This window comes from Mobula birostris, chromosome 14, assembly GCF_030028105.1.
Source record: "Mobula birostris isolate sMobBir1 chromosome 14, sMobBir1.hap1, whole genome shotgun sequence".
NCBI lineage: Eukaryota > Metazoa > Chordata > Chondrichthyes > Myliobatiformes > Myliobatidae > Mobula > Mobula birostris.
In genome coordinates, this window is record NC_092383.1 from 43,865,163 (window position 1) to 43,891,008 (window position 25,846).

At 41.1% G+C, this 25,846-nt stretch overlaps 1 protein-coding gene across 1 annotated transcript in view; it reads left to right on the plus strand.

Annotated features, from left to right (window-relative positions):
- Window positions 1-23,320, plus strand: part of LOC140209487 (protogenin-like) — a 159,102-nt gene extending 135,782 nt beyond the window's left edge. Inside the window, exons 12-20 of the mRNA XM_072277734.1 lie at window positions 5,396-5,491; window positions 8,090-8,276; window positions 9,763-9,890; window positions 11,496-11,666; window positions 18,648-18,839; window positions 19,759-19,882; window positions 20,225-20,390; window positions 22,053-22,163; window positions 22,784-23,320. Of these exons, the coding sequence (XP_072133835.1) occupies window positions 5,396-5,491; window positions 8,090-8,276; window positions 9,763-9,890; window positions 11,496-11,666; window positions 18,648-18,839; window positions 19,759-19,882; window positions 20,225-20,390; window positions 22,053-22,163; window positions 22,784-23,188 (1,580 nt within the window). The 3' untranslated portion in view covers window positions 23,189-23,320. The remainder of the gene's footprint in view (window positions 1-5,395; window positions 5,492-8,089; window positions 8,277-9,762; window positions 9,891-11,495; window positions 11,667-18,647; window positions 18,840-19,758; window positions 19,883-20,224; window positions 20,391-22,052; window positions 22,164-22,783) is intronic.
- Window positions 23,321-25,846: the final 2,526 nt, after the last annotated feature.

The following is a 25,846-nucleotide window of genomic DNA, read 5'->3' on the forward strand; positions in this document are numbered from 1 at the left end:
ACTGTTTATCATTAAAGATGATCTGTGACATGAAAAGTAAATGTCAAACTGCATATTTTTCACCTTCATTTAGAGTTTTTCTAACCTGCCTTTCATGCTGAAACACTGTACATATTCCACTGGTTACTTGGTGCTTATTTTTTTTAAAAAAAGCTATTGGAGCAGTTGAGATCGTGTCAAGTAATGTTCATTCCATTGAGCGTTTAAATAAAACAAAAGGTCAAATCACCTCCAGCAAGAAAGAGATAACAATGGTCAGTTCAGTGATGGTGGAGACACTAATGGGGCAATGCTTAATTCTGTGGTTCTCCAGTCAAGGTTCTTATTTTAATATGCAGATTTTTTTCCCACTTTTAAATGGTACACAATAAATAATGATCTGCAGTGGATCTCCTGATAAGTGGTAGCTCTCGACTTTTATGGGGATTATTTAAACGCATTACAAGTGTTCTGCAACTAAGCCTCCTGCAAGTTATCTGGTTACCAAAAAACCATTAAAACTGCAGAAGATGTGCTTTTGTTTTAGATGATCCATTAGCAGCAGCAGCAGAAAAGTGCTGTGAAATAGGAGCTCCAGCACCCTGGGTGGAAATCACTTGCTTTATCTGATTTTGATTTTATTTTTTAATTTCTTTTCAATTTTACATTCTTTTGTTACTGTATCTGGGGGATGTTAAAGTAAGAAATCTGGTACTTTTGTTGAAGCGTAGAATGAAAATTGCTTAATGTTGGTTTGGTATTTTTTTTAATCTCAGTAAATTGAATGTTCTGTTGCTTTCTTCAATGGTGCACTACCAATCACTTCACAAACCATTAACCCTTTTATTTACCTTAAAGCTAAGTACAAGTACTTTGCATTAAAGAATTTATAATTTGTCAGTATAATTATTTAATCTTTTCACTAAAGGGAGTCTGGAGGCACGAACTTTAAGATTTTACTAACATTTGCCCTCTTTAAGACATTTTGATTCTATGTGTAAAGTAAGAGTTTTGTCCTACTGAAACAGTTAGCAGCTCACTGGCTTTTCTCTCCTTGCACAGTGGAAATGTTTATTAATAATTCACACCTTGTTCACTTGTAAAAATTGTAGCTGAAATCCTTCATGGGGTGGGCAAGTTATAAGGTCAGATAGCTTCAGAAATTAGTTTATAATTGATTGCAAGTTAATCCTGCTTTTCATTCTGATAACCACAAGTTCTTTATTCGATTACTGGTAAGTGTATGATAGAATTCAAACTAAAGTTTCTGCAGTGGGATGGGCTGAGCCAAACAGACTGTACTACTATTGGCTTATCTTGAATGAGAATGGAGTGGTCGTATGGGGGGGTGGGGGGTGGGATGGTTGCCTGACTACAATTATCCTCAGTGCCCGTGGCTAGGGAGCAGAAACATTCAAGAATTGTGCTCCTGGTTACTCGCTAGTGACCTCTGCTGGAAAATGTTCATGCATGGGTATTCCCATGGAAAAAGTTCCCTTTGTTTATTCTCTTGTTATAATCCATTACTGGTTTAATCTTTTTTATTATACATATATATCCAGATATATAATAATGGCCATTAATAACCTGTAAACAATATTTGCCAACTGTAATGTAAACAAAAAGTTTAAGCCTGTAACGAATTATAAATCAGTTACACAAATAATACAAATAATTCTCTCTTCACCACCACCTCCTCCAACCAAAGCATAAATTTATCCCATTCTCTTCTGACGTGCAGGATTGTCAAAGTGGCTTTTACCAATCATGTTTGGTAAATGAGATTGACTTTTTTGTGGTCTCTCCATTTTGAGTTTTTTAAAATGGATATTGTATTGGCTTAAGTTCATACAGATTTCATTCATGTGGGAGTGTGAAGGCACTTAAAATCCAAATAATGTTGCTTTTCAGTTTTGGATAAGAAAATCCTAAACTTCTTATGCTATCGAGTGAATTATTTGCACTTACAAAGAGACCTCCTGTGTTAAATTGTATTGTGTAAACTATTGCTTTAAGCAATATCTCACTGAGGAGGGGCAATTCTATGTTGACATTAGACCTTCACTTGTCTCCATTTAATGGAATGATGACCGATTCAGGGTAACCACTCAGCAGGCCAGCAGACATTTTAAACTCTTTGACAGTATGATAAATGGTTAGTGTGGTCATCCTCTGGTATTCAGCGGGTCAGTAGGGGTCCCATGTAAATAAGTTGTTTTGTTAAACCGGTCACTGCAGTCTTTTACTCTGGTTTATTTTGTACTTTTTTTCTGGAAGCATGGTACTGTAAGTTATAGACAAGTATGTAGAGGCTAAGCACAGTTTGTTAATTTGATGTTGGTTACTGTGAATAGCATTTGGCTTTGTTATCTGAAAACAGAAGGCTGACTTTCTTCAAAATCCAAGAATCTCTCAAAAGTGTATTAAGCTCAGAGAAGGATTACTTGCAGAAGCATCTGACCAAATACTTCTAGAGGCAAATGGATTCCACCAACCCCAAAAATACTGCCTCTGCTTGCTACAATAAATAGCCTGTGTCCTATCAGCAAATTATAATGGGCGCGGTGCTGAAGTGGACATGTCATGTTGAACAGGCAGGCTTTAGTGTGGCTGGTGATTTATAGACAGACTTTGTGCATTCCAAATGCAGTATCCAATTCTGTCAACACACATCAAAGTTGCTGGTGAACGCAGCAGGCCAGGCAACATCTCTAAGAAGAGGTACAGTCAACGTTTCAGGCCGAGACCCTCTGTGTCCACATTTTCTTTTTAAAAACAAGGTTGAATAATTTGACTGGGAGCACAAATTGGATGTATAGAGAGCTTGCCACTCGTATGGGAGGGGGGGGAGATAGCAGGCTTTGTTTTGAGGAGGTCATGCAAATAATGGTGGGATTGGTGAGGATGTTGACAGTGAAGTTGTGAGGAGTGGGCTGTGTGGTTGTGGTTAGGGATGTTCCTAGTTGAAAGCCCGATCTGGAGGGGAACGGACATAGAGTGCCTGCAAAGGCCCGGATAGGGCTGGGTCCTTTGATTGGTACTGAAGGAAGCCTTAGCCTTCAGGTTTAAACTGCAACAGTATATTTCAGGGTCTTGTGCAACTATGTTGTGGCATGATTTGCACAATGTCCATACCATCATCCAGTCATTTCTCGTGCAGTGTGCACAGAGGCAATACTTTTCCAACTTGGGAACCATCTCGCACCTGGAAAGACCGCACAACCTTAGCTGGTGGTAACAAAGCCTATATGGTATCTATGTAGTATCCATATAGTAACAAAGCCCCCAGTTTCCAGTTTTTATCTGAAATTGGCAAGTCGAACTACATTAATGCAAAAAAAAAACCACGTTCAGTGTTGGGATGATCGGAATGGAATTAATCATAATGATGCAGAATCAGTTGTTCTTGCAGTTAGATGACTAAATCTAACTAGTAAACATCGAGAAAGCAGACAAGATGTTAAGAGAGCTAACCAGCTAGGTGGATTTTTATAATCTTGTATAAAGAGCTGGCCCATCATTATAGAACAGAATTCCATATATTGTACTAAAATTCATGAAGAAAAGGCCAAAAAATAACTGAAATTTGGTTGGCCATATAACATTGAGGTGACACTACATATAGTTGACTAGATCACAAGTTTTATTTTGGGTTGCAAAGGAAGATGAATATGTAGAAGGTTCCACATGGTCGATGTGTTGGAAAATACAGATCGGGGCTGGGTTAACATTGGGTCTGATTGAACTTTTCAATGGCAGTTAATTCTAACTTGGGATGTCTAATTCCTTGGGATGATGCCAAGAAGTACAGGGCTTGATAATATTGAGCAAGTTTAAATAGAAGGTTTATTTGAAAAGTAAAGCTGCATCTGATGCACCAGCTCCCTCAACAGTGAGGCTGCTAGAAGCCCTCGGACAGTGCGAGCTCCTTTGAAAGAAGTGACCTGTGATTTCACCAGGTGTTTATGAGGAGGGGTTTTTTGGTTACATATTTAACCAAGTGTTAATAATTGGTGCTTTCTTTTAGAAAGATTAGCAGGCATTGGTTTTAAAATTGTTCTTGATAAATTGGGCCCCAGACAGTCCTTCCAGGTGAGGCGACACATCACCTGTGAGTCGGCTGGGGTGATATACTGCGTCCGGTACTCCCGATGTGGCCTTCTATATATTGGCGGGACCCAACGCAGACTGGGAGATCGTTTCGCTGAACACCTATGCTCTGTCCGCCAGAGAAAGCAGGATCTCCCAGTGGCCACACATTTTAATTCCGTATCCCATTCCCATTCTGATACGTTTATCCACAGCCTCCTCTACTGTAAAGATGAAGTCACACTCAGGTTGGAGGAACAACACCTTATATTCCGTCTGGGTAGCCTCCAACCTGATGGCATGGATACTGACTTCTCAAACTTCTGCTAACGCCCCACCTCCCCCTCGTATCCCATCTGTTATTTATTTATATACACGCATTCTTTTTCTCTCTCTCCTTTTTCTCCCTCTGTCCCCCTCACTATACCCCTTGCCCATCCTCTGGGTTTTTCCCCCCTCCCCATTTTCTTTCTCCCTAGGCCTTCTGTCCCATGATCCTCTCATATCCCTTTTGCCAATCAACTGTCCAGCTCTTGGCTCCATCCCTCTCCCTCCTGTTTTCTCCTATCATTTCAGATCTCCTCCTCCCCCTCCCACTTTCAAATCTCTTACTAGCTCGTCTTTCAGTTAGTCCTGAGGAGGGGTCTCGGCCCGAAACGTTGACTGTACCTCTTCCTAGAGGTGCTGCCTGGTCTGCTGCGTTCACCGGCAACTTTTATGTGTGTTGCTTGATAAATTGTACTTTTCTTGGGATTTTTTTGTGTCAGCTTAAAATATTTCAGGAATCGTGGTACTCTTGCTGACTGTGAATTAGATCCATTCTGCTATTGGAAAATGTTGGGAAAGGCAAAAGTTGATTGGAAAGTGTCCACTGTAACTATAACAAAATTAGTACACAGCTCCTAAAGCTGACTTGATTAGGAAAATTGCATACTGAATTACGATTCGGTAGCAGAATCACAACCAATTAGATTTGCAATAAAGTCTCAGACAAAGGGGAAAGTAACTGGCTGCAGATGTTTGGAGGACATTACTGAATGTTATTGAATTTGGGATTTTATTTGCAACCTTGCTTGTGTTCAGGGTCCCCCTGTGTTCAGGGAGATTTGTTCAAATTATTACAAATTCCGTCTTATTTTTCAAAGAAGACATTTGTTAGTAAATGCTTCACATTTGCCTTGGTTTAGTATATATTTGAGTAAAACAGTTTGCAATTTAAATGGTAGACCATTTTTCATCTGTGAAAGTGTGGAAACAGTTTCAGTATCACAAATGTCATTGCTATTTGGATATTCAGTGTTTTATGTTATTATTTCCCTCAATTTAGACCCTCGAAGGAAGTACCACATGCGCTTACTGGCATACAATTACATGGGTGAAGGTTACCAGGCAGATCAGACTGTGAGCACCCCTGGATGTGTGTGTAAGTGACTGATAATGTTCAGTTCTTACTGATAACTGGAGAAAATCAGCTTCTCCATCTGAGACTTTATAATTTAAGTAAATCTTCCTAGAATACTACCTCCACTCCTAAATCTTTAGCTAATATAACAAACAATAAATAGTAATAGATGATGTGGCTATTTTTAAAAAACTAAGGCATCCTGTCAGAAACAACTGCAGCATCAGAAATTTCACAGTCATGGGTTCCCATAAATCATTAGAGGTTGACTGGGATTGAGATCATAGTTTCTTACAGGTCTTATAAATGATTTTCTCACTGTCAAGATTGTGCACAGCAGATAAAGGCAAACAAGTACCGTAAAAGGCTGATAATCCGGTATCTGATTGTTTAGCACCTGTCTCACCCATTAGAGGTGTGATTCCAGAGGGTGGTGAGGAGAGGGATCTGGATCTGCTGGAGTTGAGGTCAGGAGCAGAGGTAGGTTTGCATCTAGAGTTCACAGGAGAATGTATTGTGTTACTGTGTAAAATTGCTTGTAGAAAAAATGAGGTAGAAAAGGTTGTTTTATGTTTAATAGGAGTAACATGCATTGGTCCAGAGAATTACTAGTCTAACATCAAAGTTCCTAGAAGTTTAGATTATTGGAATTTTATTAACATAGTGTACATGATAAGGAAAATTAGGAACAGTTATCCTCCAAGAAGTGAAGCTTATTGCAAAATTCCAAATGAATGCTGTGAATGTTAAGGAATGCACGTTAGTGAAGTACTCAATTTATGGGTGCATTCAGAAGATTAAGACGAGGAATCCATGGAGACTTGATTCCAAATGGGCTTAGCCATGGAGTGGTTTTATTTTTAACTGGAGGTCTGTGACCTGTGGTGTTCCCCAGGGGCCTATGCCAGGAACTCTGTTCGTGAACAGTGGTTTGGGTGAAAGTGTAAGTAGGCTGATTAATTAGTAAGTTTGCAGACAACACAAAAATTGCTGGAGTTGTGGGTATTTGAGAAGATTCTAAAAAATTACAGCAGAACATTGACCAGTTAGAAGTTTGGGCAGAGAAATGGCGGATGGAATTTAATCCAGAGAATTGTGAGGTGTTGTACTTTGGGGACAAATATTCAGATGAAATGTACAATAAATACAAGTCGACCTTCACTAATCCGGCACCATTGGGACCTGAGGAGTGCCGGATTAGTGAAAATGCTGAATTACAGAAGGATCACATTAAGCATAATCAGTGCCGGATTATCGAAAGAACCGGATTACAGGTAGTCAGATTAGTGAAGGTCGATTTGTAGCAGGGCTGCGAAATGTATCAATGTAGAGAGGAATCTGAGTGCCATTAAGGTGGGAAGACGAGTAGCTGGGCTGGTAAAGGTGGTGTATGGTGTACTTGCCTTTATTTTGCAGTTTGGGCATTGAGTCTAAGAGTTGGAAAGTCGTGCTGCAGCTGTATAAAACTTCATTTAGGCCACGTTTGCAGTAAAGTGTGTTGTTCTGAAACAACAGTGTGTTGTTGTGTGTTCAGTGTGTTGCACACTGAAAGACTGATAAGAGATTCACCAGGATGGATGAGAGAGCAATAGGTATAACAACAGTTCAGGCACACTAGATTATTCTCTCTGTAAGAGGCTTTGGGAAGATCAGGAAGAACATATGTAAGGGCATGGGAGGCATAGGTAAAGTAGATGGTCTCCCCCCCCAGAATGGGAGTGTCAATTACTATAGGACATAGATTTAAGTGAGAGAAGGAAAGTTTAAAGTAGATTTACAAGACAGTGATAGATGTGATATAGGTATCCGAGTAGCCAGGGCGTTGAAGGTTATGGTGAGAAGGCAGGGAAGTGGGGCTAAATGGGAGAATGGATCAGCTCGTGATAAAATGGTGGAGCGGACTCGATGGGCCGAATGGCTGACTTCTGCTCCTTTGTCTTATGGTCTTATGTGTGGAATGTGCTGCTGTGGGGTGGTGGAAGCAGATGTGATGGAAATGTTTGGGGCATTATGACAGACATGAGCAGGTAGATGTATCTTGCGCAGGTATGTGGGTTCAGTTTAGGCTGGTACCGTAGTTGGTACAGGCATGATGGGCCAAAGAGCTGAGAGTTGGATTTGTATAGAATGCTCAGTCTGTACATTGGGTCATTCGGTAAATTGGATCGAACTGCGGTCAGTTAGCTGATAAAATACTAGAATTGTCTCAAATTGTTCCCTGTCTTTTTCAATTCTCCAACGCGGTATCTAAATAAGTTGCTTCTACTGCAGACCTTGGGTATATATCCTTGGAGTTCAACAAGCCTGTAAAGGGAATAATCAACATGCTGACAAAAATGTACGTGATTCATCTTCAGAAGCTTTGAAGATCAGTTTTGTTCAGGTTATTTTGGTGGTTTTGCACACTTTTTAAAGTGTCTTCTCCCTAACTACTGAATTCGCATGCAGCTGGTAACCATCCTAAATCCTTCCTTTTACCATTGTGATTAAAAACCTAGGCAATACATATCTTTGTGATATCTGCCTTCAAATAAAAATTCAAACATGATTTTTTATTTCACAACATTGTTGCTCTTTAAAACTTAATAACAATGAATAATGTGTGTTCTTATTGACCAGCTGTTCGGGATCGCATGGTGCCTCCTCCACCCCCTCCTCACCACTTGTATGCAAAAGCCAACAGTTCATCTTCTATCTCATTACGATGGGGGAAGCCAGCCTTTACTGCAGCACCAGTGATCAACTATACTGTCCGCTGTAACCCTGTGGGGCTGCAGAATGCATCTCTTGTCATGTATCTTCAAACGTAAGTTGACTTCTCTCTCTCTAAAGTATTTATTAATTTGTAGGACTTTGTTAGCAGTTGCAAGATTGCTTCTTTTGTTTGTCAGTTCTTTTGTATGGTGGAAAATATGCACTTTTTGCATCTCAGTGACCTTCAGATTTAAACTGTATCTCTGTACTTGAAGTGAAACCTTTTCACAGAACCATTTAATATTTACATTGGCAAATCAAAGTGCAGCGCAGCTTGGATTTCTTTCCAGTTGACTCTGATCTTTGCTAATATGTCCACTTGTTACACCTTGTGAGTATTTACGTCTGCTGTGGTCAGACCAATACATCGTCGTGAGTCTTTCTAAGCTAATCTCAAGGTAAATAGGGTGTCAGATAGCAAAAATCCTGGTATCTTTCTTCCTGGTATCTGCTGTTGTCTGGCAACATGAAACAAATTTCTCATTCAAAAGAGCTGCGATCAGATACTCGTTTACACTTTGAAATTTAGGCAGTGGGAGCTGCAGCCAGGCTGGAGCTTTTAACTAAACAGGTTTAACGGAGCAGCACTATAAACCTGTACATAAGATTTTCATGATATGTGGCACTAAACCATGTTTTGTTTAACAATTCCAAACTATTCTGCTGTATTGCAACTTGGTCTCCTTTTCCCTCACCCTTGTACTATCCTGACTGAAGTGGCTTGGGTCAGCGTCATATCATATTGGTAAACCTGTGGTAGAGCTGATTGTTGCCCAAAGTATTTAGATATTGATCTAGATTGAATGTTATCTCCATTTGTTTATAGAACATAGAACAGTATGGCAGAAGAACAGGCCCATCAACCTGCAATGTCTGTGATGACATGTTGCCAATTCAAACTCGTCCTATTTGTCTGCACGTGGTCCATATCCCACTGTTTGCTGCCAGTTCATGTGCCTTCCTAGGTGCCTCTTAAATGTTGCTAATATATCTGTTCCCATCACTTCTGTTGGCAGCGCGTCCCTGGCACTTTGTGTAAAACACAGGGTAGTTACCGTAGGCCAGAGTAAATTTCAACCTGCATTGATCATTGTCAGTGTAACTAGGAACATACTGCAGGATGCTTGAAAATAAACTTAACCAGCAAACACTTTGAAAATGTTATAAATTTATATCAGGAGCTAATGGTTTCAATGCAGTCATGATTGGGTTATTTTTGCTTTTTCCAGGGGTTTCCACTTTTGAGAAAATTTCTTTCAGAGCTGAATACAAAATTTTGTCATCAGTTATCATAATCTGTAATTATCAGATTGGTGCTTTTGTTTTTACTTGGGCAAAGTAGTTGGATGGCTCCCTGGTCCAAGAACAGACCCAGACTACACTGGACCAAATTATTTAATATTTACCTAACATGCAACTAGAAAGGAACAAGCTAATACATTTTAGTTGATGCTGTTACAAATATGCAGTGCACATTGCTCAGCTATGAAATCAGTCCTCAGTAGGTTTTGCTTCTGATAATTCCTGTTATTTTACAGGTCTGAAACACACATGCTTGTGAGTGGTCTACAGCCCTTCACCAAGTATGAGTTTGCAGTGCGTCTTCATGCTGACCAGCTGTCCAGCCCCTGGAGCCCAGTGGTTTATCAGTTGACATTGCCCGAAGGTAAGGTCTATGTCAGACTATTCACATCCCAGGGCCTGTTTCTTTAAAAAAAAACAACTGGCACTTATTTAAGAAATAAATATTTACCTGAATTTAAGCCTTTTGTTTCTTGTTTTTGGCATAATCCATGACTGAAGAGACTCCATGAAGTAGTATGATTTTATAGTAGTGTTTTATATTGTTCACATTTGAAGTATTTTGTTAACAATGGGTCATTCCTAAGGGAGTTGAGTTCTATCTGAAGGACATGGTTAATTGCAGGGTAAACTGGGATAGAAATATATTGCATTAAACTAGATTGGACAGTAAAGCTTGATAAGACAAAGCGGGGGATGGTGATGGGCTTTTGGAAGACTAAGCCTACATTGCTCCCTGTTACTATTGATGGTGAGGATGTGGATGTGGTGAGGACCTACGAGTACCTGGGGGAGCACCGGGATGACAGACTTGAATGGAGCACCAACACAGAGGCTGTGTACAAGAAGGGCCAGAGTCGCCTCTACTTCCTGAGGAGACTGAGGTCCTTTGGAGCATGCAGGCCAGCCCTTTGCATGTTCCACCAGTCTGGTGTCAACTGTACAATCTTCTATGCGGTGGTGTTTTGGGACAATGATATCAGTACAGGTGATGCCAACAGGCTCAATAAACTGAATAGAAAGGCTGGTTCTGTTATAGGAGTCAAACTGGACACACTGGAGGCTGTGGTCAAAGAAAGGACCTACGGAAAATCCTGATATTTTTGGACAATGTTTCTCACCCTCTGCATGCTCCCTCGGCTGAACAGAGCACTTTTAGTAATAGATTAAGACAACTGCGCTGCCCCAAAGAGCGCTATATGAGGTCATTCTTACCCTCGGCCATTAGGCTTTATAATGAGTCAGCCTATAGCCGGGGAAGTGATAATCCCTCCTGTTAGACTGTGGTAAGATTTTTGTTATTCTTTCTACTGCTCTTCTAATATTTATATCTGTGCATTTGTAATGCTACTGTGACACTAACTCTAACCTAAAAAAAGAAGTTATTTTGTAGAGGGAATGCTGTGAAGACTCATCAGACTCTTTCATGGAATATGTGAAGATATATTGAGCTAGCTAGGCCTCTGTTCTCTAGTTTAGAAGAATGAAGAGGTGATCTCACTGAGGCATAGAAAATAGTTAAAGGACTCAGCAGAGTAGATGAGAGGAAGAAGTTTCTGCTGGTTACTGTTCAGAATTGGGGGATAGAGTCTCAAAAATCATGGTCTGCATTGAGAAATGCTCACCCAGAAAATCATTGAAATTCTCCATCCTAGAGGGCTAGAGGTTGTCATTGTTTGCATTCAAAACAAAAATGGGTGGATTTTTTTTTTTGGAAACTAGTGAGCATGAAATGTTAAAACTCTTCAAAAGTGCTAAATCTTGTGCAGGCCTAATCACTCTTGTGATAACATCATGAAGGACTCTGTGGAGACATCATGCTGCTCGATCCACTGAGTTCCTCCAGAAGATTATGCGTTGCTCTAGATTCCAACATCTGTGGTCTTTCCTGTCTCAGAAGTGTTAATTTCTCCAGTGTTGGCCAGTCACTGTATCTGTTGCTTGTAACTTCTATTAATTTCTTTTGCAGCTCCAACCAAGCCACCGTCAGGAGTCAAAGCCACTTTGATAGAAGAAGGAACTGCTCTGGTTTCTTGGAAGCCCCCAGAAGACACGCAAATGGCTGTCACTCGTTACACCATCCTGTATGCTTCCAGGAAGGCCTGGATCGCAGGCGACTGGCAAGTGCTCCACAGGGAAGGTGAGCTTTGCTCAGCATGCGTGATGTCTGTATATCTTTTCAGGTTTAAATCTGGGAGTTGCAACCCTCCTTGACTATAGTATCCAGAAAAATGGTGAAGTTGAAAATTATGTAAAAATAACAGCTAAAATGGATTCAGGACAGAAGACCTTCATGAATCTTGCTTCCTACAATATTTTGTGAAGTAATATCCATGTGAACACTGAATGATTACACTGGTGGCCTGATGAGTATAGATGAACTAGGTTCACTCAGACATTAAACTGATGATCATGAATGAACTAGATTCACTCATGCATTGAACTCGTGATAATTATGAATGACACAAACACCAGGAAATCTACAGATGCTGGAATTTCAAGCAACACACATAAAAGTTGCTGGTGAACGCAGCAGGCCAGGCAGCATCTCTAGGAAGCGGTACAGTTGACGTTTCGGGCCGAGACCCTTCGTCAGGACTAACTGAAAGAAGAGCTAGTAATCTCTTACCCTTTGTGCACTATGAGCCTTGAGCATATTTTCTTGTGTTAGACCATAAGACCATATGACACAGGAGCAGAATCAGGTTATTTGGCCCATCGAGTCTGCTCCACCATTTCATCATGGCTGATCCATTTTTCCTCTCCGCCTCAATCTCCTGCCCCCTCCCCATATCCCTTCATGCCCTGTCTAATCGAGGTGTTAACCTCTGCCTTAAATATACATAAAGACTTGGCCTCCACAGCTGCCTGTGGCAGCAAAATCCACAGACTCACCACTCTCTGCCTAAAGAAACTCCTCCTCATCTCCATTCTAAAAGGACGTCCCTCTATTCTGAGGTTCTGTCCTCTGGTCTTAGACACTCCCACCATAGGAAATATTCTCTCCACATCCACTCTATCAAGGCCTTTCACCATTCGATAGGTTTCAATGAGGTCACCCCTCATTCTTCTAAATTCCAGTGAATGCAGGCCCCGGCCATCAAACACTCTTCATTTGACAAGCCTTATAATTGAAGTTGTGTTTATCATAATACAATTTAATTGATATTTACAATGTGTAGTGTGGATGAAATGCCTGATTTGAAAAGGTCACAAACCTGGTTTTATTGCACCTCAAGCAGTAAACCAAGGGTAACTCTAGATGAAACAGTTATTTGAATGTTGGCTTTACTTGTTTGGTAATATACCCTGACTTTGTGTCTTATTCGGGTGTTGAGAGTTGTATTCAGCTTACTTAGTCCCATCTGGCCTGTAATTGAAACTAGAAATATTTATTTTTGTTGTCAATGTTGTTGCATTTAATAGATCGGAAAAATAGATCTATATTGTTATCAGAACTGTTTGGATGTGTCAAATGTATCTAATAGGTAGACCTTGACTGTCATATATATTTTAATAATCTTGGCATATGCTGACACTGCTTCTACAATTGTTGCTTATGAGATGGTGGTAGGGATTTGTTGTTCAGTTGTTAATTCGAGTCCGACTCTTGGTGACCTCATCGACCATAGGCTCCATGAGGTTTTCGTGGCAGGATGCGGAAGTAGATTTGCAGGCCTGCCTTCCATGCAGATACTGCTGCTGCTCAGATTGGGACCCAGCTGGCTTTGAACTTGGGACCGTCTGCCTTGAAGTCCAGTGTTGATGCCACTGCACCACCAGCCGGCCCATGGAAGGGGATACAGATTGCAAATTGATGACAATACATTCACTGAGCAGCTGGGCTGAGAGCCAGGACTGGACAATTGATGTTGAAGGAATGATGGCAAATTTCCAAATTGGGGTGCTGTGACTCAGGAATACTCCCATGCAACTGTTGACCTTTGCTGGCAGAGATTGTGAAATTAGGAGGTACTATTAAAGAAGATCTAGCAAGTGGCTGTGCTGCAGATTGTAGATGATAAGTATTGTAATTGTACTGTTCTAGTGTTGGAGGAAATGTTTACATGGGGATAGGGGTGAAACATTGGCTCCCTTACCATGGAAGGCTTCGTCACGTGAGGAGAGGTCAAGACCTGTTTTCAATTCAGTTTAGAATGATGATCATCATATATCATCTTCTCACAGATGTACACAAAGGTCTTACAGGGTTTGATGTTTCCCTTGGCTGGGTTGCCCAGAGTCTCTAGATTTAGGTCCATTGTCTCAAAATTAGAGGTCAACCCTTTTGTAGCCTTTTGGGTAATGGAGCAGGATCCTCTTTTGAGTCAATATGGGTGGAAATCAGGAACAGGAAGGGAGCAGTTACTCTACTGAGGGTGTTCTATAGGCCCCCTGGTAGCAGCAGAGATACAGAGGAGCAGATTGGGAGGCAGATTTTGGAAAGGTGCAAAAATAACAGGGTTGTTATCATGGGTGACTTTAACTTCCCTAATATTGATTGGCACCTGATTAGTTCCAAGGGTTTAGATCAGCGGTCCCCAACCGCTGGGCCGCGGACCGGTACTGGGCCACAGAGCATTTGCTACCGGGCCGCGAGGAAACGATATGATTTGGCGATATGAGTCAGCTGCACCTTTCCTCATTCCCTGTCACGCCCACTGTTGAGCTTGAACGCACGTGAGCTCATTACCCGCACGTCATCCATGTCAGCGCGGGAAGAAGATCAACTCCTCGAGCTTGCAAATGACGGCGGGCTGAAAAGTATGTTTGACATAACATCTCTGCTGGCATTCCGGATCAAAGTCAAGGCTAAATATCCTGAGATAGCCACGAAAGAACTGAAAATGTTGCTTCCATTTCCAACATATCTCTGCAATGAATGCGACGAAAACTAAATAGACTGGACATAAGGAACCTCCTTCGAGTATCGCTGTCTCCCATCACCCCTCGATGGGACCGTCTTGCTGCAGGGAAACAAGCCCAGGGCTCCCACTGATTCAGGGATATTGGTCTGTTGCAATTTATATGATTTTATATGTTCATACGGGGAAAATATTCGCTGTGTGTTTAATATCCAAACGTTACTTAAAATGTTATGCTATTATAAGTGACTTATATAACCATATAACAATTACAGCATGGAAATAGACGATCTCGGCCCTTCTAGTCCGTGCCGAAAGCTACTCTCACCTAGTCCCACCGACCTGCACTCAGCCCATACCCCTCCATTCCTTTCCTGTCCATATACCTATCCAATTTTTCTTTAAGTGATAATATTGAACCTGCCTCTACCACTTCTCCCGGAAGTTCTTTCAACACATACTTCAAGCTCCCCTGTCCTCCCCTGATTATTGACTTATCACTATATTCTTGCGAGGAAAATATGCGCTGTGTATTTAATATTAAATTCGTTAGATAAACCCTTTTAGAAACGAAATTGAGTGTATTAGCCCCATATTACCAATATTTCGGTCGTGATGAACACCCCCCTGAACAGAATCGCCAAAAACGCTTTGTAGAGAATAATATCGGCAGGTACACGCATGGACAGGTCACGCATGCGCACTGGTGCCCACGCAAGGCTTCATGGTCATTGTAGTCTTACTTTGACTGCTAGTCTTGTCCATTGGCAGCCCCCCCCCCCCCGGGTCGGCCGGTCCGCAAGAATATTGTCAATATTAAACCGGTCCGCAGCGCAACAAAGGTTGGGGACCCCTGGTTTAGATGGGGCAGAATTTGATAAGTGTGTCCAGGATGGATTCCTGTCACAGTATGTGGACAGGCCGACCAGGGGGAATGCCATACTAGGTCTAGTACTAGGTAATGAACTGGGTCAGGTCACAGATCTCTCAGTGGGTGAGCATCTGGGGGACAGTGACCACCGCTCCCTGGCCCTTATAATTATCATGGAAAAGGATAGAATCAAAGAGGACAGGAAAATTTTTAATTGGGGAAAGGCAAATTATGAGGCTATAAGGCTAGAACTTGCGGGTGTGAATTGGGATGATGTTTTTGCGGGGAAATGTTCTATGGACATGTGGTCGATGTTTAGGGATCTGTTGCAGGATGTAAGGGATAAATTTGTCCCAGTGAGGAAGATAAAGAATGGTAGGGTGAAGGAACCATGGGTGACAAGTGAGGTGGAAAATCTAGTCAGGTGGAAGAAGGCAGCATACATGAGGTTTAGGAAGCAAGGATCAGATGGGTCTATTGAGGAATATAGGGAAGCGAGAAAGGAGCTTAAGAAGGGGCTGAGAAGAGCAAGAAAGGGGCATGAGAAGGCCTTGGCGAGTAGGGTAACGGAAAACCCTAAGGCATTCTTCAATTATGTGAAGAAAAAAAGGATGACAGGAGTGAAGGTAGGACCGATTAGAGTTAAAGGTGGGAAGATGTGCCTGGAGGCTGTGGAAGTGAGCGAGGTCCTCAATGAATACTTCTCTTCGGTATTCACCAATGAGAGGGATCTTGATGATGGTGAGGACAATATGAGTGAGGATGATGTTCTGGAGCATGTTGATATTAAGGGAGAGGAGGCGTTGGAGTTGTTAAAATACATTAGGACAGATAAGTCCCCGGGGCCTGAAGGAATATTCCCCAGGCTGCTCCACGAGGCGAGGGGAGAGATTGCTGAGCCTCTGGCTAGGATCCTTATGCCTCGTTGTCCACGGGAATGGTACTGGAGGATTGGAGGGACGCGAATGTTGTTCCCTTGTTCAAAAAAGGTAGTAGGGATAGTCTGGGTAATTATAGACCAGTGAGCCTTACGTCTGTGGTGGGAAAGCTGTTGGAAAAGATTCTTAGAGATAGGATCTATAGGCATTTAGAGAATCATGGTCTGATCAGGGACAGTCAGCATGGCTTTGTGAAGGGCAGATCATGTCTAACAAGCCTGATAGAGTTCTTTGAGGAGGTGACCAGGCATATAGATGAGGGTAGTGCAGTGGATGTGATCTATATGGATTTTAGTAAGGCATTTGACAAGGTTCCACACGGTAGGCTTATTCAGAAAGTTAGAAGGCATGGGATCCAGGGAAGTTTGGCCAGGTGGATTCAGAATTGACTTGCCTGCAGAAGGCAGAGGGTGGTGGTGGAGGGAGTACATTCAGATTGGAGGATTGTGACTAGTGGTGTCCCACAAGTATCTGTTCTGGGACCTCTACTTTTCGTGATTTTTATTAACGAACTGGATGTGGGGGTAGAAGGGTGGGTTGGCAAGTTTGCAGACAACACAAAGGTTGGTGGTGGCATGGGATAGTGTAGAGGATTGTCAAAGATTGCAGAGAGACATTGATAGGATGCAGAAGTGGGCTGAGAAGTGGCAGATGGAGTTCAACCCGGAGAAGTGTGAGGTGCTACACTTTGGAAGGACAAACTCCAAGGCAGAGTACAAAGTAAATGGCAGGATACTTGGTAGTGTGGAGGAGCAGAGGGATCTCGGGGTACATGTCCACAGATCCCTGAAAGTTGCCTCACAGGTGGATAGGGTAGTTAAGAAAGCTTATGGGGCGTTAGCTTTCATAAGTCGAGGGATAGAGTTTAAGAGTCGCGATGTAATGATGCAGCTCTATAAAACTCTGGTTAGGCCACACTTGGAGTACTGTGTCCAGTTCTGGTCACCTCACTATAGGAAGGATGTGGAAGCACTGGAAAGCGTACAGAGGAGATTTACCAGGATGCTGCCTGGTTTAGAGAGTATGCATTATGATCAGAGATTAAGGGAGCTAGGGCTTTACTCTTTGGAGAGAAGGAGGATGAGAGGAGACATGATAGAGGTCTACAAGATAATAAGAGGAGTAGATAGAGTGGATAGCCAGCGCCTCTTCCCCAGAGCACCACTGCTCAATACAAGAGGACATGGCTTTAAGGTAAGGGATAGGAAGTTGAAGGGGGGATATTAGAGCAAGGTTTCTTACTCAGAGAGTGGTTGGTGCGTGGAATGCACTGCCTGAGTCAGTGGTGGAGGCAGATACACTAGTGAAATTTAAGAGACTACTAGACAAGTATATGGAGAAATTTAAGGTGGGGGCTTATATGGGAGGCAGGGTTTGAGGGTTGGCACAACATTGTGGGCTGAAAAAGCCTGTACTGTGCTGTACTATTCTATGTTCTATGAATAAAGATGATAAAACTGTCTTCAGCTAGAGGACAGTGAACTTTGGAATTCTCTGCCTAAGAGGTTAGTGAGTCTTCAAGTGAGATTTCTTTTCTTTCTGATATAAAGGGAATCGAGGGCTATGGGGTGAATGCTGAGGGTGTTGTTGAGGTAAGAGTTTAGCTGTATTTTATCGAATGACAGAGGTTGAATGGCGTGCTTCTGCTTTACAAATGAGTGAAGAATACTCTTATCTTTCCTGCAATCTGAACAGAAACTCTCAAATTTGTCATGTTCCCTCTCCTCGATCTTTTCCATAACTTTTAAGTGTCCTGTTGCCACTTCCTAATCAATTCTAGCATTTTCCTTTCACTGGTCAGGAGACTGGTTTGAGATGGTTTGCCCTTCTCACTGCAAACCTTTATGGAATAAAGGAGGTGCAACTACTGGACAAACCTCTGTATAGTTAGGGTGCCAAAGGTTATGGAGAGAAGGCGGGGGAATGGGGTTGAGAAGGAAATTAAATCGCCATAATAAATAGTGGAGCTTACTTGATGGGCCGAATGGCCTAATTCTTGTTTTTGATCTTGTGGTCTATTGGTCTTAAACATTTCTGGCTTCTTTGTAGATTATGAGAATGGTTTTGGGATGGAATGCTTCTGGTCCAATTAGATTTTCTGGTGAATGGTCAAGTTAATGGCAGCCACGTTGTTGAGTATCATGGGGAAGTGAAAGATCTCTCTTGTTGAAGGTGTTTGTTGCCTTGTGTGAATATTGCTTGTCCGGGTTTTGCTACTTGTAGGCACAAAATGTATGGAACCAGCTGGGCCAGGCCTGGTCGACCAACACACACACGCACGCACGCACGCACACGCACGCACACAATCCATTTCTTTACACCAGAGTGCTAACACTGTACCAGGTGCATGTTGATCTGCTAGATATATTCATTCCTATGATCTAAAGAGTCATTGTGCTTTTAGAGATCTTTAGCCTTTGATTCACTGTTATTATGGTTCTTTTTAGGAACGATTACTATGGCTTTGCTGGAGAACCTTGTTCCTGGAAGTGTCTACCTCATTCAAATATCTGCATCAAATGAAGTAGGAGAGGGGCCATTTTCAAATGTTGTAGAACTGGTGGTCCCTGCTACGGAGACAGTATATTTTAGTCAAGGGGCAAAGTGGTCTGATTCTGTCAATGGTGCAGATGGCAAAGGTACGGTCCTGAGTGTAAAATTAAAGTGTACGCTAAACCTTTCCTACCAGATCTGTTACAGATAAATTAACTGGACATAGTTGTCAGTGAAATGCTGATCATGAGAGTTACAGCAAAAGGTAAAGTAGGCAAATCAAACCATGGCTAAAATTACTTTAATAATATTCCACTTCAAATGGACAGTTATGCCTAATATTATGTCACTCTGCAATAGTTTCAGCTATTGCTTTCGAAGATCCACATAATACAGGCCATCTAACTCTGAAGAATGGAGATGGTGAACATACCGGAATTGTCTAAATGGAAACTGACAGGGACACTCTGGGAGGAAAATGAGAGAAAACCCAGAGAAATATTGATCATTCAAAAATCAGCAGATGGACTATGCTGGAAATCTGAAATATAACCAGAAAATGCTAGAAACACTCAGGTCAGTCAGCATCTGTGAAAAGAGGGTTGCAGACTGCCACTTTTGATGAAGCGTCTATGATCTGAAACATAAACAATGAGTGTTCCCAGCATTTTCTACTTTATCTCAGTGTCATCTGCTTCAACATTAGCCTGTCATGTATTCACTTTCACTCAAAACAAACTGCCTGTTCACATACACAAAGTAGATTACTGTGGCTGGCAGCACAAAAGCCTTTGTGAAAAATAATATTATTATTTGAATAGCATTCATTCAAAGATTCACCATTTTGTGTATGAAAATAGTATTTGATCTATTTTGATGCTATTGTCTGTGTCTGTAATGTGTCGTGATGAATTAGGAACATAAGAAATGTACCACACTGCAATAAGTTCAATTGTAGAAACTTTTAATAAGGTAATTATGGAAACTTTTAATAAGGTGACAGCAAAAGCTGAAGTGATTTTAATGCTTTTGTTGTGTTCTAATATCACTTCCTTTATACCATAGCTAACTCCGATGTGTTTTACCACCTGGACCAAAAGTCAATGACTGGGATCATCGTTGGAGTCTGCATTGCCCTGACTTGTATTATCATCTGCATCCTTATCCTCCTTTATAGAAGCAAAGCAAGGTATTATGTGGACAGAATACAGAGCATTAATGATAGGCAAAGGTTTATATTAAAACCTGCTCTAAATATTTTGAATCTAATCGTTGGCAGTGCGAGAAATTCTACTAACCAAAGTATTGAATGTGCTGCAAATCTTCACCCGCACCCCAGCCCAGCCCACAACCAGATTATTGCTTCTGAGAACAGTTCTTACTGAAATGTCATATTTTGTGAAACACAACATTTACTAGAATTGCCTAATTTGCAGTGGCATCAATGGATTAACAGTGGGGTTTTACAGCACCAGCACTACCAGTATTGTTGCCGAGGTTTCCTTTAAATGGTGAACTTTTGTTTATCCAGGAAATCCAATGGAGTCAAGGCTGATCAACCAGGAAGTGTTCAGTTGGCACATGTGACGAGGCCACTTGTCAGTGGGAACCATCTGGCCAAGAGCAAGGATGAACCGTGGGAAAACATGGAAACCTTGATGCCAATGATGGCTGAGAATGTCTACTTGGATACCAAGGTAACTTTGTTTTTGTTGTAATTATTACCTTATTAATATTTTACCTGCTTTCATTTTCTTAAAAAAGGCTTATGCCTGGTAACAGTGAAGTTATTTACTATCTTAGCACAGTAACAATGCCTTCAGCACCCAGGGCATGCCCTTTTCTCACTGCTACCGTCAGGCAGGAGGTATTGCATGGAATTGCTGCTGCTAAGTTAACAAATTCCACATCACATGCTGGTGATAATAAACCTGATTCTGATTTAGATTCAAGCCCACTGTATCTATGCTGACCATCAAGTGCCTCTCTATACCGTCCCCGTTCAGCAGCACTTGGTCCACAGCCTTCTACATTTTGGGCAATTGAAGTGCTCATCAGTTGCTGCTCAAGAATTGAGAGACTACCTGCCTCCCCCAGCTTCTCTGACGCTCTGATCCAATTTGCCGTAACCTCTGGGTGGAAAAGTTCTTCCTCAGGACCCTCAAAATATTTTACTCACCTTAAACCTCTGCCAAGGTGTAAAATTTACTGCTTTCCTTGTCTTTGCCTTTCACAGTATCGTGTACCCCTCAGTTTTCTCTGCTCCAAGGAAGACAACCCAGTCCGTCCAGTCTCTCCTCATAACTGAAACATTCCAGACAGGCAACATCCTGGAGCAGGGTTCCCAACCTGCGGTCCATGGATCCCACGCTTAATGGTATTGGCCCATGGCATAAAAATGGTTGGGAACCCCTGTCCTAGCAAATCTTTACACCCTCTCCAGTGCAATCCATGTCCTTAATGTTGTGTGGTGAGAAGAAACGCACACAGTGTTTCAGCTGTGGCCTGGCTAGGACCTCCCTGCACTTGTATTCTGTGCTCTGGCTAATGTAGGCAAGAATCCCATCTGACTTTTTCACCACTCCTGTCTACCTGTGCAGATGCCTTGGGGATCCTTGCCCTTATACACAAGGTGTACAACATTCCCTAGGGCCGTACCATTCATTGTAAACGTCCTACCCCATCCCCAAATGCATCACCTCACACTGTGAACGTTTCAATATTGTCTGCACATTCTGAGGACATCCAAAAGGGTTTTCAACCATGTAGTGTATTAGCTAACTCTAATTCTCCACTCCACTACCTGTTGCTTCAGCCTATGCTAACCAGGGACTTTCCTGCTTGTAACGTTCTCTGAAGAGAGCAGCTACCCTGGAACACATCAATGACTTGGAGATGCACTGAGCATCTAAAGGGAAAGAATAAAACCCATTAGAAATGGAGAGCAGGAAAAAGAATTTTGAAAAGCAATCTGAAATCTTAAGCTATAAATTTCTTGAGTTGAAGAAAACACAAAGACAATCTGGGGCAACACACAAAATGGTGGAGGAACTCCCTAGGACAGACAGCAACTATGGAGTCACCATTTGGAGTCAGGTGATCTGGGAGTACTTTTATTAAATGAGTTATATTTAAGAAGGGGAGAAGTAATGTAAAGAATGCTTTAATCTTGATAGGGGAACACTGTTAATACAAATTGCAGAGCTCTAATAGTGAAAATCTAGAAGTCCTTTGGCTTGAGTGAGCTGAAAGGAATTAAAATTGAAACCAGCAATGAAAAGTGCAATTGGAACAGCTTCTGCACAGCAGTTCTGAGCAGAGAGTAACCCTTATGATTCCAATGCTCTTGTATCCAACAGGGTGGATCTGATTTGATTATTAGCGGCTCTGGTCACAGAAAAGAAAAGACCAAAAAGTGCTTATTTTTTGGAACAAAAAAGAGATCAACAAGCACGTCCAAGGAGAATCAGGTATGATTTGGAACTTGAATGTTAAAGTGGTTATGGCCATTGAAGGGACTGTAGATTTGCTGATGGGGTGAGATTAGGTCAGATAGAAGTAGGATTAAACACCAACTCCACTGGTTGAGCTGGCATGTCCGTGTGATATAAACTGTGACAACTTCTCATCGGCTAATGTTCGGTAGAGTTTCTATAATTAGAGCTATTGCTGCCAGAAGTTGGATTGGAATTTGTTGGGCTTGGGTTTACTAATCAATTAGAATCAATTTTATATTCAGTAACCTTTAGTGAGGGCCGTCTGCTTGACCTGATTAACTCAACATGTTAATAAATCATGCACTTGTAGTTTTAAACAGTTGGTCACAGTCCCTCATCGAATGATGGCACTAAGTGATTTAATTATTCCCCATCAGCAACCACTTGTATTTTTTTTATTGGAAGCACAGTTACCAAAGTTTACTCACTGCCCCTCTTTAAATGATTTTGGATAAAGTCCAACAATATGGTCCTGGATTTCCAACGGAATTCTTTTGGCTTGTGGTGGAGTAGATTCATACAGTGTTCACTCAGACCAGAGCAATTGTCTAGACCTGTGTGCCTTTATTAAACTACCATTCTTTTGCTTGCAGCCAGTCAGAAGAAATGGGTTTGGTGTGACTGGGCTGACCTGTGAAGAATTGAGTGGCCCAGTGCTGGCTCCCCCCACAACCTTGCCATCTGTGTTTACTGCCATGGGAGATACAGAATATTCACACAATAGTGATGGAAGCCATGAAACTGGAGATTCGGGAAGATATTCCCATGATTCCAGAGAGGAGATGGAAATGTCGCACCTTTCTTCTACACCTGTCTTCCTGGGATCATCTGTCCAGGCAGAAACTGCCAGCATTCCTGCCTTGTCTACCTCAGAGGAAGACCAATCCCTGTTGGTTGTTTCTCATTCCACTACCAATGACCTGCTGGCACTGCCTCGACCAAGCCAAATGCCGTCAAGGCCAACCAGTGAAAACACCAACAACCAATTTCCAATCTAAGTAACCTGATCCAGTTTCGCCATAATTTATCTGTACGATGGACAAATGTGCAGGAAGCCAAAGAACACTTTGGGGAGAAAGTCTGGGTCATTTTTTAGTCACTCCAGGTTCTTACACAACTTTGCTTTATGAATGTTCCATTTGTTTTTTTTATTTTACCCACCATGAATGTCTGTATGTCAAAAAATGTGAAAAGGACCATTACCATTTCTTTTGATTTTATTTTGAAAGGTATATCATGGAGCAGAAATAATATTTCAGGCTTTCTGCTGAAAATCTACCTCAATCTTACCCAATAATGAACTCCCAGTATTTAACAGGTATTTGACTCCATTGCCTACTAGTTGATATTTCCGTGTTTTGATAAAAGAAGTGTTTGTTGGTGTTGTTCTGCTGTGACATAGGAGTTGTGAGGGCTTTGCCGTGAGAGTGTTTGACTAAAGATCTGTTTACATGGGCAGGTGAGATTCTAAAATGGGGCCACGCACAACACCTTTAAGCTGAAGTTGCCTTAATTATTTTCCGATTTAAAGCAGAAGGTCCAGACGGATTATTGAAGATTTTGATTTGTAATCTCAATCTATGAAATGTTAAGATTACTTTCCACAACTGCTGTATTTGTACTGCACACTGACATTAAGCACTGGGGGAGAAAATATAGAGCTGGTCTGATCAGAGGAAATCAGAAATACTTTAGATTCTGTAGAAGTTTAGTACTTCATTGTTCTCGCCTATAAACATATCCAAACTGTGCACTACTAGCAGTGTCAACGTATTCCCAGTGAATTTGAACCTGAACTGCTCTGAGTACATCTACTTAGTGGAATATCTGTTGGGAGGCACCGCAGACTAATTGAAGCAGGCCAGGGTTAACTGAAATGATTACCTAGATGCTTCCCGTTCTAGAAACTGGAAAATACAATGCAGGTGCAGACATTAGGGAAAACGTGCCTCATGCATTGACCCCTATCACAGCAGCCCTGTGCTGTCCTGGTTGAGTTCTGATTTCATGCATTCTAACAGATGCTTCTGAAGCTGTCTGGTCCTTTTCAGCCTAAGTATTACATTCAGTGGGATGATGCTTCTGCACTCCACTTTACTGGATATATTAATACTAACTTTTGTGTTTTTGAAGGGGAATTTTGTAGCATGTATTAGTAAGTTTTGTTAATTTTAAGTGTGATATCTAGAAACTCAAGTAAAATGCTATCTAAGTATTCCAAGGGAATTTCTACTGACACTTTAGTGATCTGTTTCAATGAGTATGTGGTCTCCTAGTCCAATATATTTTGCAGCTTTGTTCCCAAGCCAGTACTGCCAAATGTCTAACAGAAAATCTCAACCAGAAATGTTCAGCTATCATAGTAGATTAAATACATTAAGTACAAGAGTTCCTCTCTAATAAGTTCTCCATTGTTGTCTTTTCAATTAATTAGCAATACTCTTTTAAACTTGAAGACAAAGCCGATCTATTCCCCTTCAGAACTCATCAAATTCCTTTTAACCTTCTGATTCTCCTGACAAATGCATTCACTCCATTTAACAAACTGCCAAATGAAAAAGTATAGCAATATGATTGTTGGAATGAATTGATCTAATTAATTTGTGAGTCCTAGAATATAAGAGTAGAGAAGAGTTCTAAAATATTTGATTAAATTATTGAAGGAATTCATGTTCTAAATAATAGGAATTCATATTCTAAATAATTGGTATTCTAAATACCAAGTTGAAAAGGATACCAAGCTACTTATAAAATAAAAGAATTTGTGCATAGCTATTCAATAACTGCATTTCTACCATAGATTCTACAAGTGATCTTTCTTCTGGCAACTTCAGTTTATTGGTATTGAATCATGATGCTCGTTAAGAGTTACAATCCAAAGAACACCATTCAGTGCCTCGTGTGTATTTGTTTTTGGAATTGCTTGTAATAAACAGAGCTTTACGATACCAAAAATGTTTAGAAGCTGCTACTCTCATGTGCCTGTAGCCTTGCATCTCCTGTTTGATACTACCTCTTTTTAAAAACCTATTTTAGTGTTATTCCTTATCTAACCTCAGGGATCAAGTATTTGTTACATTTGAACTGCCACACATATGTGTGTGTGTGGTGTACTGACAGGGTATCTTGTTTGAATTATTGCTTTTAAAATCGTTACTGTGTAGCTTTTAAGAGTTAGAACAGATCACTAGAATTGTGTGCCAGTAAATGTTCATGCCAATGTGATGCCGATATAGCAAAACTACTTTAAAATAAGCTTACCAAAGAAAATGTACATAACTTTTTTTCTAGGATTTTTTGGGCCATTTAACTGTTGAATCTTTTAATTTTATGATAGTTTCTAATCATTTATAAGATTTGTATGTGTTTTGAATTGAAATTGATTTTCTTATACATTATTACACTAGAATAATTGGAAACCTAATTTAGGGAATGAGTAATATTGATGTGACAATGCCCAAATGCTATTAAATCCCATTCCTTATTGGAAACAAATCAAATTATAATAAATAGATATCCAGTGATTTATTGTCTAAAATTACTTAAAAGCTAATTTTTTGTCCTGTACAAAGGCTTTAATGTTCTAATATCGGCTCAATGAAAGATCCTTAGTACTAACTACTGAGTACGACTTCTGGTTAGCTGCACTCTGCTCT